Consider the following 10,992-nt stretch of genomic DNA (forward strand, 5'->3'; position numbering starts at 1 on the left):
AGAGTTGTTAGTCAAGGCTTTGCTATGTGAGAGTGCTGGCTAATATGATGCTAAACAAATCAGTTACCAATCTGACTCTGCTTATGAGAAATTCTTCAGATTGAGAATGACCAAGTACCATTATGAATACCTCCCTAGTTAAGAGGGAGTGTTGAAAAGTGTAATTAGGTTCAGTCTTCGTAATGATATGTGTAATTGTAATTTTATGTTTTTGATGAAAAGAAGAAAAATAAAATTATTGTAATGCTTGTCTCATGGGTTTCATGAGAAAGGAATTTTATTTTAGTGATGACGCTTATTGTGAGCATTTAGGATTTGTCATCTAGTCATAAAAGTCATTTTGAGTCTATGTCATGTATGAAGGACCCTTCTTGGTCATGTTACATTTTGTATGAGTCATTAGATAAGTATGAGATCCCTCCAAGAGAAGCACAAGGCATCTCCCTTCAAGTTGGGTCCAAGAAAGATAATAATACCTCTCCCAATGACACGTCAACCCAACTTGTAGTCATGTCAGATTATTATGATGGAAAACAACTATAAATAGGGCAGTTCATATTCCATTTCAAAGCATAATTTCAGAGAAGGTTTTTCAATCAAGTCTGCAGCAAGAAGTGTGAATCTTACTAAAGGAAGTCAGTTATCAAGTGAAGGAAGGAAGGTATAAACCTAGCTCATTTCAGGTCTAGGGATAATTTCCTCTACACGTGTGGGGTAGCAAAATATCAGTTGCATCAGAAGGAACTGAGGAGAACAACAGTCCTTTTGGGTAGCCGAGTTGAAAGAAGTTCAAGTCATAAGGGAGGCTAATTCATGCTAATAGGAGACTCCATCCCAAGCGAAGGAAAGACATAACAAAATGTCTTATAGACAAGTTGGAAGTAGGATTACAGACCTAATTCAAGGAGGCCGAAGGTTTGAAGCAGAAAGTCGAAGTGGAAGAGGAGCCGCGACAAAGGAAGGAGCAGAAGGTTGACTATCATCAATGGAACTTGTGTCTTGGTCTTGGAGTGGAAAATAGGTCAAGGGTCTTGGTCTTGGTATTCGTCGATTGGAATTTCTATAAGAAGAAGAATTTGTTCGGGTTTTCCTCTAAAGAGTGAGAGGTTTTGGCCCTGGCTGATAGCCAATATTCTGTGTCTCTTGTCTCTTTATGGTTTTTGCTTGGTAGTTGTTTGATGAAGAATAAATAACATTATAATAACATAAGAAAAAGAATATCCTAATCAAGAGGTAAAAAGCATTCACAAGTAGTTTTCTAATTAAGAGAAATCACCTAATTTCGATGCCCTAGATTTCTCAACACTTCGAGGGGGAAGTCTCCTTTTACAATGAATAAAATGTACAAGACAAGATTTTATGATCTTAAGGATAGGTCTCCTTACATATAGAGGAGACCAAGGATACAATTATAATACTTCGGCTTGTAATGAATTTTTCTCGACCTACAACAATACTTGTGGTGAATTTTTTTTCATAGATATTTAGGCATGCAGTGAATTTTTGTTGGTAAATATCTTAGGCCTATAGTGAATTTCTGTCGGTGAATTTTTGGATCTATAGTCAATTCCCTTGGTGATTTTTTTATGGTGAATACTTGGACCTATGGTGAATTTTTCTCGGTGAATGACCCATGTGCATAAGTTTTTTATTATTTTTATCATTATTTTTATTATTCTTTTATTTTTATTTGTTAGAATTATGAGTACTTCACCTCATACGTCAAAACCCCCATCTAACAAGGGGAGCTTGAAGTAAATCACTTTAGAAAGTATTTATGATCATATTGAATGTTTAGAAAAACAAAGAGAAGAAAGAGAAAGGGAACATAAACTATAATTATATACAATGGTTGACAACAACTACAAATCGTTAGAAAATAAAATGTTAAGGCTTGAGATTAAACTTCAAAAATTGAAATATAAGGTACAAAAATAGAACTGCTACATGATTAATGAGGATCATCAACCCTTTTTCCTAACATTGGATATAAATGGCTTTTTTCTTCATAATTGTATGTTAGATTTTGGTGCATCAACAAATGTTATGGCTAAAAAGGTTATGGAACAATTGAACTTAAGAATTTCTAGACCTTACCATAACATTTGCTCAATGAATTTTAGAAAGTTATTGGTGTGGTCAAAGATCTTCAAGTTTCCTTGGCTGATTATCCATACAAAATCATCACCATGGATATTACGTAATTGATGCGCCAAACGTATGGGGAATGCTTCTATCTAGGAAGTTTGCAATTGATTTAGGTGGGTTTATTCAGATGGATTTATCTTACATCGCTATTGCATGGTCAGATTATACAGAGAAGTAGAAAGAAGATATCATGTGGAAGTCCCAAACAGATTGGAAAATGGTGAATAAGTTGTGCCACGGGGTCATATTTTGTATTTTGAATCAGAATTTGTTTAGCTAGTATATCACTTTTCTTCATCGCATCTTCCATCCTACCTTCCAAGCAGAAAGAGAAAACGAATTCAGTATGACAGAGACATGCAACACAATGATCAGATTCTTCATCAACCAAAGAGGGTAAAGTTTCAACAAGGGACATCTAATAAGCAACCTATTGATCTACCCGTCAACAAGTAGATGTCTGAGATTGTGTAACACCGATGACATCTGATGCCATAGGGCATCGTTTGTATAATATTTGTAACCCTACTCCTTTTTACTTTATGCCATTAGTTAGTTTTATTTTATGCACTTTACACTTTAATGTTCTTTTCCAGTTGTTAGGATAATTTTTTTCTATTCTAGTAGGATTTACTATATATGCGTGATGATTTTGATTTTGATTGGATATCTATTTGATGGAGTTATGTTTTCTTGGATGAAGAATTCTAGGATTCTCACATTGCTCCATTGAAGCAATATGTCCCCACATGGAGCCAGATGTTGCACTCGTTTTGTCAAAGCTCCAAGGTAGCAGATGCACTACATTTTCTTCAAATGATCAAAGATCACAGACCATCAGTTTATTTGAGTCATTGTAAACCCATTATGCAAAATTTGTAATGTAAATAATGCTAGTAAGACCGTGTATGTATGTAACAACCTAGGTAATCCTATTATTTTGGCGAGAATTTCATCTTAAGAAGTTTTTCATCTCACTGATTCATCTGTGTTTCTTAACATGGATGGTCAACATAGTTTTTCCCTCTAGCCTCACCCCAAAGCTAAGGTGAAATTTATTGTCAAAGTCTTAGGCGAGTCCTAGTGTTTTAGTTGAGTCTTCTATAAAAGTGATTTGAGATTAATTTAAGCTAATTGACTAAAGTATTTTATTACAAATCACTTGGTCTATTAGATCATATTGTGTTGCAGAAATGGGTATGTAATTTGGGAATCTATAATGAACGTGTGTTCCCCCTTTGAGGGTTGTATTTGTAAATCTTATGTAAAAAATATTTTAGCGCATGGTCCCTTATACTTGGACACTATGACTAAAATATTAGAGGGTGGAAAAATTATTTAATCCCCTCATGTGTCAATTAATTAATTTTTCTGGCAAAATTAAAATTAATCCTAAGCCAGAAAATTAATTAATTAGAGTCAAAATTAAAGTTCTAGAGAAATTAAATTTTCCAGGTGGAAAAAGATGTGGGTCTAAAAGAAATTAATTTTTGGAGGTCCCCCACCAAGGGAATATTGGAAATTTCAAGAAAAATGGGACCCTTGGGCCTTGGTGGTATAAGTCAAAGTCAATATTTAGAGGAAATTAGCTCAAAATAATTATTTTTGAGCTAATAAAAAATGAGTTAAATGGGAAATTCGAAAATTCCTCAAAAATAAATATTTTCGACTGTGGAGATTAAAAGATGATCAAATATTTATCGACGACCGAGATTATTTTGACGAGGATCAAGTCAACTAGCCATTATTTTTCCACTTGGAGGATTTATCTATCAATTAGGAGTCATTTGTGTCTCAAACCATTTGATGTTTGGATAATGTAACTCTGAAAAGTTGATTTAAATTACTGTCTTTTTTGGAACGTTGGAATAATCATAATAAAGACGTTGGGGCATAGTTCATGGTGTCTCTGATCTGATGATTTGTGGTATGTGTTGGGTATGGACATTCCTATATCAAGATTTATAATTATTATTAATCGTTATTTCATTTTAGGTGATAAGAACATTCTATTGGTAAGTTGTGGGCTTATTTTAGGTGATCTAATTCACTGTGTGTTCTAACGATTTCTTTATTATAGACAATATATAGTATTTGCACGTTCCCCAACCATTGGACTCCAAATTCATAAACTTTGGATAGAGATTGACTGTGTTTGCATCCTAATTATTTTTATGGTGTTCTAACTTCGCTAAGGTTGTGGTTTCTACATTTATCTTTTGAAATACATTTAGCCATTATCAAGGATTTATAAAAATTTAATCTCTCAAAATTCTTTCAAGCATACTTCATGTATATTCTATAAATATAATTTGTATAATATATTTGCAAATTATTTTATTTTTCCTAATTTTTGTTTTGCCGCTGGGGTTTTCAAGGTTTTGAATTATTTTGAATTTTTTGTATCTATTGGGGTAGGGTATTTTTTATTTCATTTGTATAGGTGAGATCAAGGACAAATAATTGGATTGAAGCTAGATTTAGACCCTTGAGGGTAAGATCTAGCCTTTAATTGTTTTTGCAAGACTAACTACTAATTTTTTTTGTAGAAATTGAAGATCTGAAGTAAAATAATTTTGGACCAAGGGTTTCAATTTATTTTTGGGGCCCTAAGGCCTAGTGTCCTCCTCCAAGCCTTGTGTCAACCCTTCTTCCCCTCGCGGCAAGATTTTAAGGCCCAATGTCAGCCCTTTAGGGCCTCTAGAGCCTAGCTTGAGGCTCTTAGAGGCCTCAACCTCCTCCTTCAACCCCTGTGTTAGGGTTTTAAGGCCATTTTGGCCTGGCTGCGAGCCTAGAGGGCCTCAACCTTCCATCCTTAGCCTGGAAAGCAACCCTTAGGGCTTATTGTGGGGTTTTCAACCCTTTTTTCCTGCTCAGCCTCCTCATTTCAGCCTTTTGTTGCTTCCTCTACCCTTCTGCTCTCCTTTTCGGCCTTCTTTAGTGCCTCCACTAGCTTCTTTGGTCCTTTTCCCTAGCCGCTAGGTCTTCTAGGCCTCTTCTAGCCCAACGCTAGTTAACCCTGATTTGCCCTAGTTTTCCCTTTGTTCATATTTGAAATTTCTAGACTGAATATTGGTGGGTTTTGTAGGAGGAAATTGGTTCAAGTTTGGTGTTTTTAGGTGCCAAGTCCATTGGAAAAATTTTGACGACTTGGGCAAGCAATCTTCAAGGCTCTGGACCTAGGGATTGATATTTGAACCCTCTAGTTTCATCATTGTTTGCTACAGCTCTCAGAATCATTCATAACAATGGTAAAATTCAAGTTTAAATGCTCTAAAATTCACTCATAATTTACCTAAACACACTAAAAGTTTCATGATAAAAATTTACTAATTGTTTGGTAAATTGGGCATTGATTCTTTAGCATAAATCTAACTTGTTTAACGACTAAAATATTTCTGCATAACCAGTGGATTTGATCTGAAGATCACATCTTAAAGGGTTTAAAAATCTAATTTGATAAACTTGTTCTAGCACTTAGGCAATTGTTGGGCACAATTTGGCAGACACCCTCACATTAATTTCTCATTGTTTGCATATTTTTCTTACTACTGTAACAAGTGTTTTCAGATCTGATATATCTCTGAATAAATCACCATAAGAAGGTTAGTTGGGTCAAATAATCATTTGGCAAGTCTTTGGGTGTGGCATTTCTTATATTTGGCTCTTGGGTACTTGTCATTTCTTGAAATAGTTTACCTGCTGTTGTACTTTTTTTCCGAAGAAAAAAGCGAACTTTTTATTAAGAAAATAAAAAGTTACATTCTGTATGCTTTGAGCAATCCTGATGACTCATATGATTGCTGATTTGACATTCTGTAAGACACAAAAATCTCAGTCTTTTTTGACTGATTGTGGATGTTAAAATGTATCTGATACTGCTGTAAAAAAGTCTGATAGTAACTGTCTAGTCTTCCTCCCTTCAGGAGGCTTAGGACATTTAACAGAAATATATTTTAGGGTCTCCTTCAGAGAAGGAAAACAACCCCTTACATGGTTGTAAGATCACTTAGAACCAGTTGATATGAACAAAAAGATATAGAGTTTTCCTGTTTTGTAGTGCTCAAAAAAATAACAATATAAAAGAAGTTGTAACAGATATAACATTAGAGCCCACGAACCAAAAACAAAAAGAAAGACGAGCCGTGATCACTGTGGTGGAGCAAAAGGAGGCTGAAACGAGGTGGAGGATTGCCCCTGTCTTAGTTCAACTATTGACCAGCTTCCCAGATCTTGTTGTAAACCAGCCTTAGAAAGTTGGTCTGCTTCCTCGTTTTTGTCCCTGTAGACATGGCAGATGATAAAACTATTAAAAGATGACTTTAAAAGCAATATTTCTTCTAAAATAATCTTCAGAATTTGGTTTTGACATATAGCGCTCCCATTAACCCAGTTTATGACATTCAAAGAGTCTCCGAAGATTTGAATTGTGAAGATATTTCTTTGAAGTAGCCAGCAAAGAAGAAGGCGCAAGGCAGACAGCTCAGCAAAATTATTTGTGCCAAGTCCTAGACCTACAGAAGCTTTTAGGGAGTGTTCAGGATTCAAATGAATGCACAATCCTGCTCCAGCCTTGTTGTTCTGGGATGCTCCGTCAAAAAAGGCCCATGGAATGCCCTCCTGGATAATAACAGGCTTGTGATGAATGTGAGGACTTTTTGCTTCAGGGATTGGGATGGCAGAGTAAATGGCTGCACAATTTATAGCTATGACAGATGCGGGAGTGTCCTTGTCTTGAAACAGGCTTTTATTTCTCGCTAACCATACCCCCCAAAAAAAGATAAGAGGTAGATTTCTCATGTTTCCCTCCGGGTAGTTCTGCCACCATCTACTCCAAGCTTCTTCCAAAGGTTCTAACCCCCACTGTGCCTTTAAGTTGAGCAGACTGATTAACTCCTCCCAGATTTTTTTTGAAACTGCACAAGATGCAAAGAGATGGCTTATTGATTCCTCTTCTATTTTGCACAATGGGCACCTCCCTGGCCCAACTAAGTATCTGGCTCGTAAAATGTCCCAGGTTGGAACTTTCCTTTTAAGCATACACCATAAGAAGATCCTAGCCTTTGTTGGGATTTTAACTTCCAAATGTGTTTCGACCACCATTCTGGTATTCCCTAACCTTTATTTTGCATTAAGAAGGTATATCCATCTTTTGGGGAATATTCACCTGTTTTCCCCTGCGCCCAAATCAGCAAATCAGATTTGTTTTTAAGCCTGACATTGGAACGATGTAGTTCTTGAATGAAAGAGCACCATTCGTTCTTCCACCTGATGTTTATTCCTAATTCTTCGAAATTTTTCCAAGCCTGTCCCCATAAAGTAGAATGGCCTGTTTTCTCCACCTGGTTTAGAGTAAAAATGCCCTTGCTATCTAGATGTCTGAGAAAGCCAGGAGATAAGGCAAAGGCTTCATTACAACCTACCCAGGGGTCCCTGCCAATTCTTATATGTCTTCCATCTCCTATTTTCCACGCCAAACCTTGTTCAATCACAGAGAAAGCCTCCACCGTGGCTTTCCAAATGGCTGAGACATTCTTCTTTTTCTTTTCCTGGCTCCGAATCCAATCTTCCAAGGGGACTGGATCTATGTACTTTATTTTGACCACCCTTGTCCATAGATTCTCCAGCGAGATTAATCTACAGCCTGATTTAGCTGCCAAAGAAAGTCTAAACTCGGGGAGCCTTTTTAATCCCCAACCTCCCCATTCTTTTGGCCTAGCCAGCTTATCCCAAGCCACCCAGGGAAGAACTGAACTTTCTTTTGAGCCTGCCCATAAGAATCTACAGCAAATCCTTCTGATTTTCTCCAGCACTCCTTTGGGAACCCAGGTTAAAGCTGCCCAGTATACTGGAATGGCTAACAGTATAGATTTGATGAGAGTCAGTCTGCCTGCTCTAGAGAGCCACTTGAAACTCCAATGAGAAATTCTGGCTTCTAACTTAGCTATGAGCCAGTTCCAATCCTCTTTCTTGTATGCTGCCGGCTTTAACCAAAACCCCAAGTATTTGAAGGGGGAATCCAGAGGTTGATGATGGAAGGGAAAAAGATTGAGCATCATGGATCTTTCCCTTCTGTCAATATCTGCCACACAAACCTGAGACTTCCTAGAATTTATCTGCATGCCAGTAGCTTTCAGAAACAGATCGATTATGCATTTTATCTCCTTAAGTTCATTATATGATCCATTAGAGAAAATCAAAATGTCATCAACAAAAAGAAGGTGAGTGATGAAAAGATTGATTGCTACCTCAATACCTTTTACCTTCTCCTCTCTTCTAGCTTTGTGAATCAACCTGCTTAGCCCTTCTGCCACTAGAAGAAACAGGAGAGGAGATAAAGGGCAACCTTGCCTTAAGCCTCTTTGGCTTTTGAAAAAAGGTGAGGCTGCTCCATTGATTAGAACAACAAAACTGACATTTGTGATACAACCCATTATCCAACTGATGAAAGAATAATTGAAACCCAGATGGGTTAGCAGCATCCGGAGATAAAGCCAGTTGATTCGGTCGTAGGCTTTGGAGAGATCTATTTTAAGAACCACACCCTTCTTTTTCTTTTGTCTGACACTGTGAATTACCTCCTGGGCTACTCCAATGGCTTCGTGAATTTGTCTTCCATCCAAAAACCCAAATTGTTCCATTGAGATGTTTCTTGACAGAATAGGAACAATTCTAATAGCTATCACCTTTGCAATGATTTTATATATACAGTTGCATAAGGAGATCGGCCTGAAGTCTTCAAAATTCTCCGGGTCGTCCTTCTTTGGAATGAGAGCTAGAAAAGTTGAATTAAAAGGGCTGTAGACTTCTCCTTTCTGTCTTGATTCTTCTACTACATCAGTGATTTCAGAACCTATTAAATCAAAGAAAAAGAGGAAGAGTTCAATAGTCCACCCGTCAGGTCCGGGGCTTTTGTCTTTGGCCATGAGTTTCATAGCTGCTTCAACCTCCTCCTTAGATACAGGGATTGATAGCTCTTATGCTTCTTCCTCTTCGACAAATCTTGGAAAGCATTGAGCTGTTCTAATGACCCCCACTATGGTGGCCTCTCCCGGATCTGAGAATATTCTCTGGAAATGTCTCTGTCCTAGACCAGAGAGGTCTGAAAAAGAACTGACCTCCCTTCCATCTTCATCTTTAAGGCTCCAAATGGTATTTACAGATTTTCTTCCTTTTGCATAGTTATGAAAAAAACTGGTGTTTTCATCTCCTGATTTTAACCATATTGCCCTACTCTTGAGCCTCCATTCTTCTTCCTTGTCCAAGAGTATTTGGTTCTGAAGTTTCTCCAGATGAAGGATTCTATCCTTAGAAGCCTGCGAGATATATCCATCCACCTCAATACTCTCCAACTTCTTCAACTCCTCCCTGATCCTGAACAGCTCTTCATTCTGTTTAAGCTTCCTGTCCTTTGCCCAGGAGATAGTCGCTTTCTTCAATCTTTTGAGATTCTCCATAAACAGGAAACTTTTGTCCTCTCTTGCATTTCTGTCCGGATGGATCCACGTTTCCTTGAAGAGTTTATTGAAGGAGGGATCTTGAAGCCAAGAAGAATTGAATTTAAAGGGGGCAGGAGGCTTTGGAGGGGGGAAAGAGAGATCCAAAAAAATAGGGAAGTGATCAGAGTTGCCTATCTCCTCAACCCACTGCCTGAGAATAGGAACCTTTGAGATTAAATCTTCAGATAGAAGAAAACGGTCTAATCTTTTAGCAATTCGATCCTCCCCTGCTCTTCTGTTCCTCCATGTTGGCTTGAGTTTGTTCGGGGAGGGATCTATGAGATTGTTATCCAAAAGGAGATTGAGGAAGAAATCCGACAAGGGGTCTTCCCTGGCCGATGGACCCCAAGCCTCTGCTCTCCCTATAGAGAAATTTAGGTCACCTCCCACAATCAACAGAGAAGACCTCATCAGAGATTTAGCCATCAGGTCATTCCAGAATATCTCCCTTCCTTGACAGGGGCCATAGATGTTTACAATTGAAAGGGGAAGAGAGAAGTCGGGGGAAATAACCTCCATGCCCATTACTTGCTTCGTCCCCCATTGATTAATGACCTTTATTCTTCCTTCTTTATACCCAATCGCAAGACCTCCCGAGTGGCCCGATGAATCTACTGCTGAAAATTTCCACCCTGGCAGGAGAGCACTTAGCATTGTTTCCACTTCAGTTCCTTTCCCCAGTGTTTCTTGGAGAAAAAGAATGTCAGATTTTGAGTTTTGGATCCAGTCTCTAAGGGCCAATTTTTTAGGTTTACTGGCCAAACCTCTACAGTTCCAAGAGGACAGAATCATTTGATAACAGATTCAGGGGTCTGCACTGCTCTAAGAACCCCAGGGATAGAGTGTTGTTTTCCATCAGCTACATCCAGTTTTGCTTTTAGTTTTGCCTTAGATAAATCTGATTTTCTACCTCTCTTATTTTTGGAGAAACCTTGAGAGATCGTCTGCCCTAAACCTCCAACTGAACCGGGCGACCCAGGCTTTCCTCCCAAAGATCTAAGGTTATAGGGGCACGGGGTGTGAGGAACCGGGGGAACAAGAGGAGGCCACACATCTTCACAGTTCAAATCAAGGGACGGCATGGCAGCCGAAATAGAATCAATATCAGGAAAGTCCTTTGAAGGGTCTTTGATCTCATTTAAGCCTTCGTTTTGAATGGGGAAAATAGAAGGCGTAATATGCATAGAATCAGAAATATGCTCAGGAAATTGAAGGGAAGAAGGAGGAGGACCTGAGCACATACCCCTTTCAGATTATTTGACGGGATTTTGATCTGCGGTTGAGCCCCTATCGATCTCCTCCTTTGCTTTTGCAGGTTGCGATTCAGTGACCTCTGCCAGCTCTC

The 10,992-nt window shown here is 38.2% G+C and overlaps 2 protein-coding genes across 2 annotated transcripts; both read right to left on the reverse strand.

The window, feature by feature from the left end:
• Window positions 1-6,297: 6,297 nt before the first annotated feature.
• Window positions 6,298-9,074, reverse strand: LOC149172673 (uncharacterized). Its single transcript, XM_089426422.1, has 3 exons — window positions 8,727-9,074; window positions 7,316-8,264; window positions 6,298-7,064 (listed from the first exon to the last, which is right to left on the reverse strand). The coding sequence occupies exons 1-3, from the start codon at window positions 9,072-9,074 to the stop codon at window positions 6,298-6,300; spliced, it is 2,064 nt and encodes a 687-aa protein (XP_089282548.1).
• A 51-nt stretch (window positions 9,075-9,125) lies between these two features.
• Window positions 9,126-10,301, reverse strand: LOC149172674 (uncharacterized). The gene has a single exon (XM_089426423.1). It carries the CDS (start codon window positions 10,299-10,301, stop codon window positions 9,126-9,128), a length of 1,176 nt encoding a protein of 391 aa, XP_089282549.1.
• Window positions 10,302-10,992: the final 691 nt, after the last annotated feature.

Source organism: Pinus tabuliformis, chromosome 4_2 (assembly GCF_031772625.1).
Source record: "Pinus tabuliformis cultivar Carrire ecotype Pingquan chromosome 4_2, CPIR1, whole genome shotgun sequence".
NCBI classification, from domain to species: Eukaryota; Viridiplantae; Streptophyta; class Pinopsida; order Pinales; family Pinaceae; genus Pinus; species Pinus tabuliformis.

Coding starts and splice junctions, on each gene's coding strand:
- LOC149172673 (XM_089426422.1), bottom strand. CDS start 9,074: ATGGCCAAAGACAAAAGCCCCGGACCTGACGGGTGGACTATTGAACTC. Junction 8,265..8,726: donor CCATTGGAGTAGCCCAGGAG/GTAATTCACAGT, acceptor ACTGGCATGCAG/ATAAATTCTAGGAAGTCTCA. Junction 7,065..7,315: donor TTGGGCGCAGGGGAAAACAG/GTGAATATTCCC, acceptor CATCTTGTGCAG/TTTCAAAAAAAATCTGGGAG.
- LOC149172674 (XM_089426423.1), bottom strand. CDS start 10,301: ATGCTAAGTGCTCTCCTGCCAGGGTGGAAATTTTCAGCAGTAGATTCA.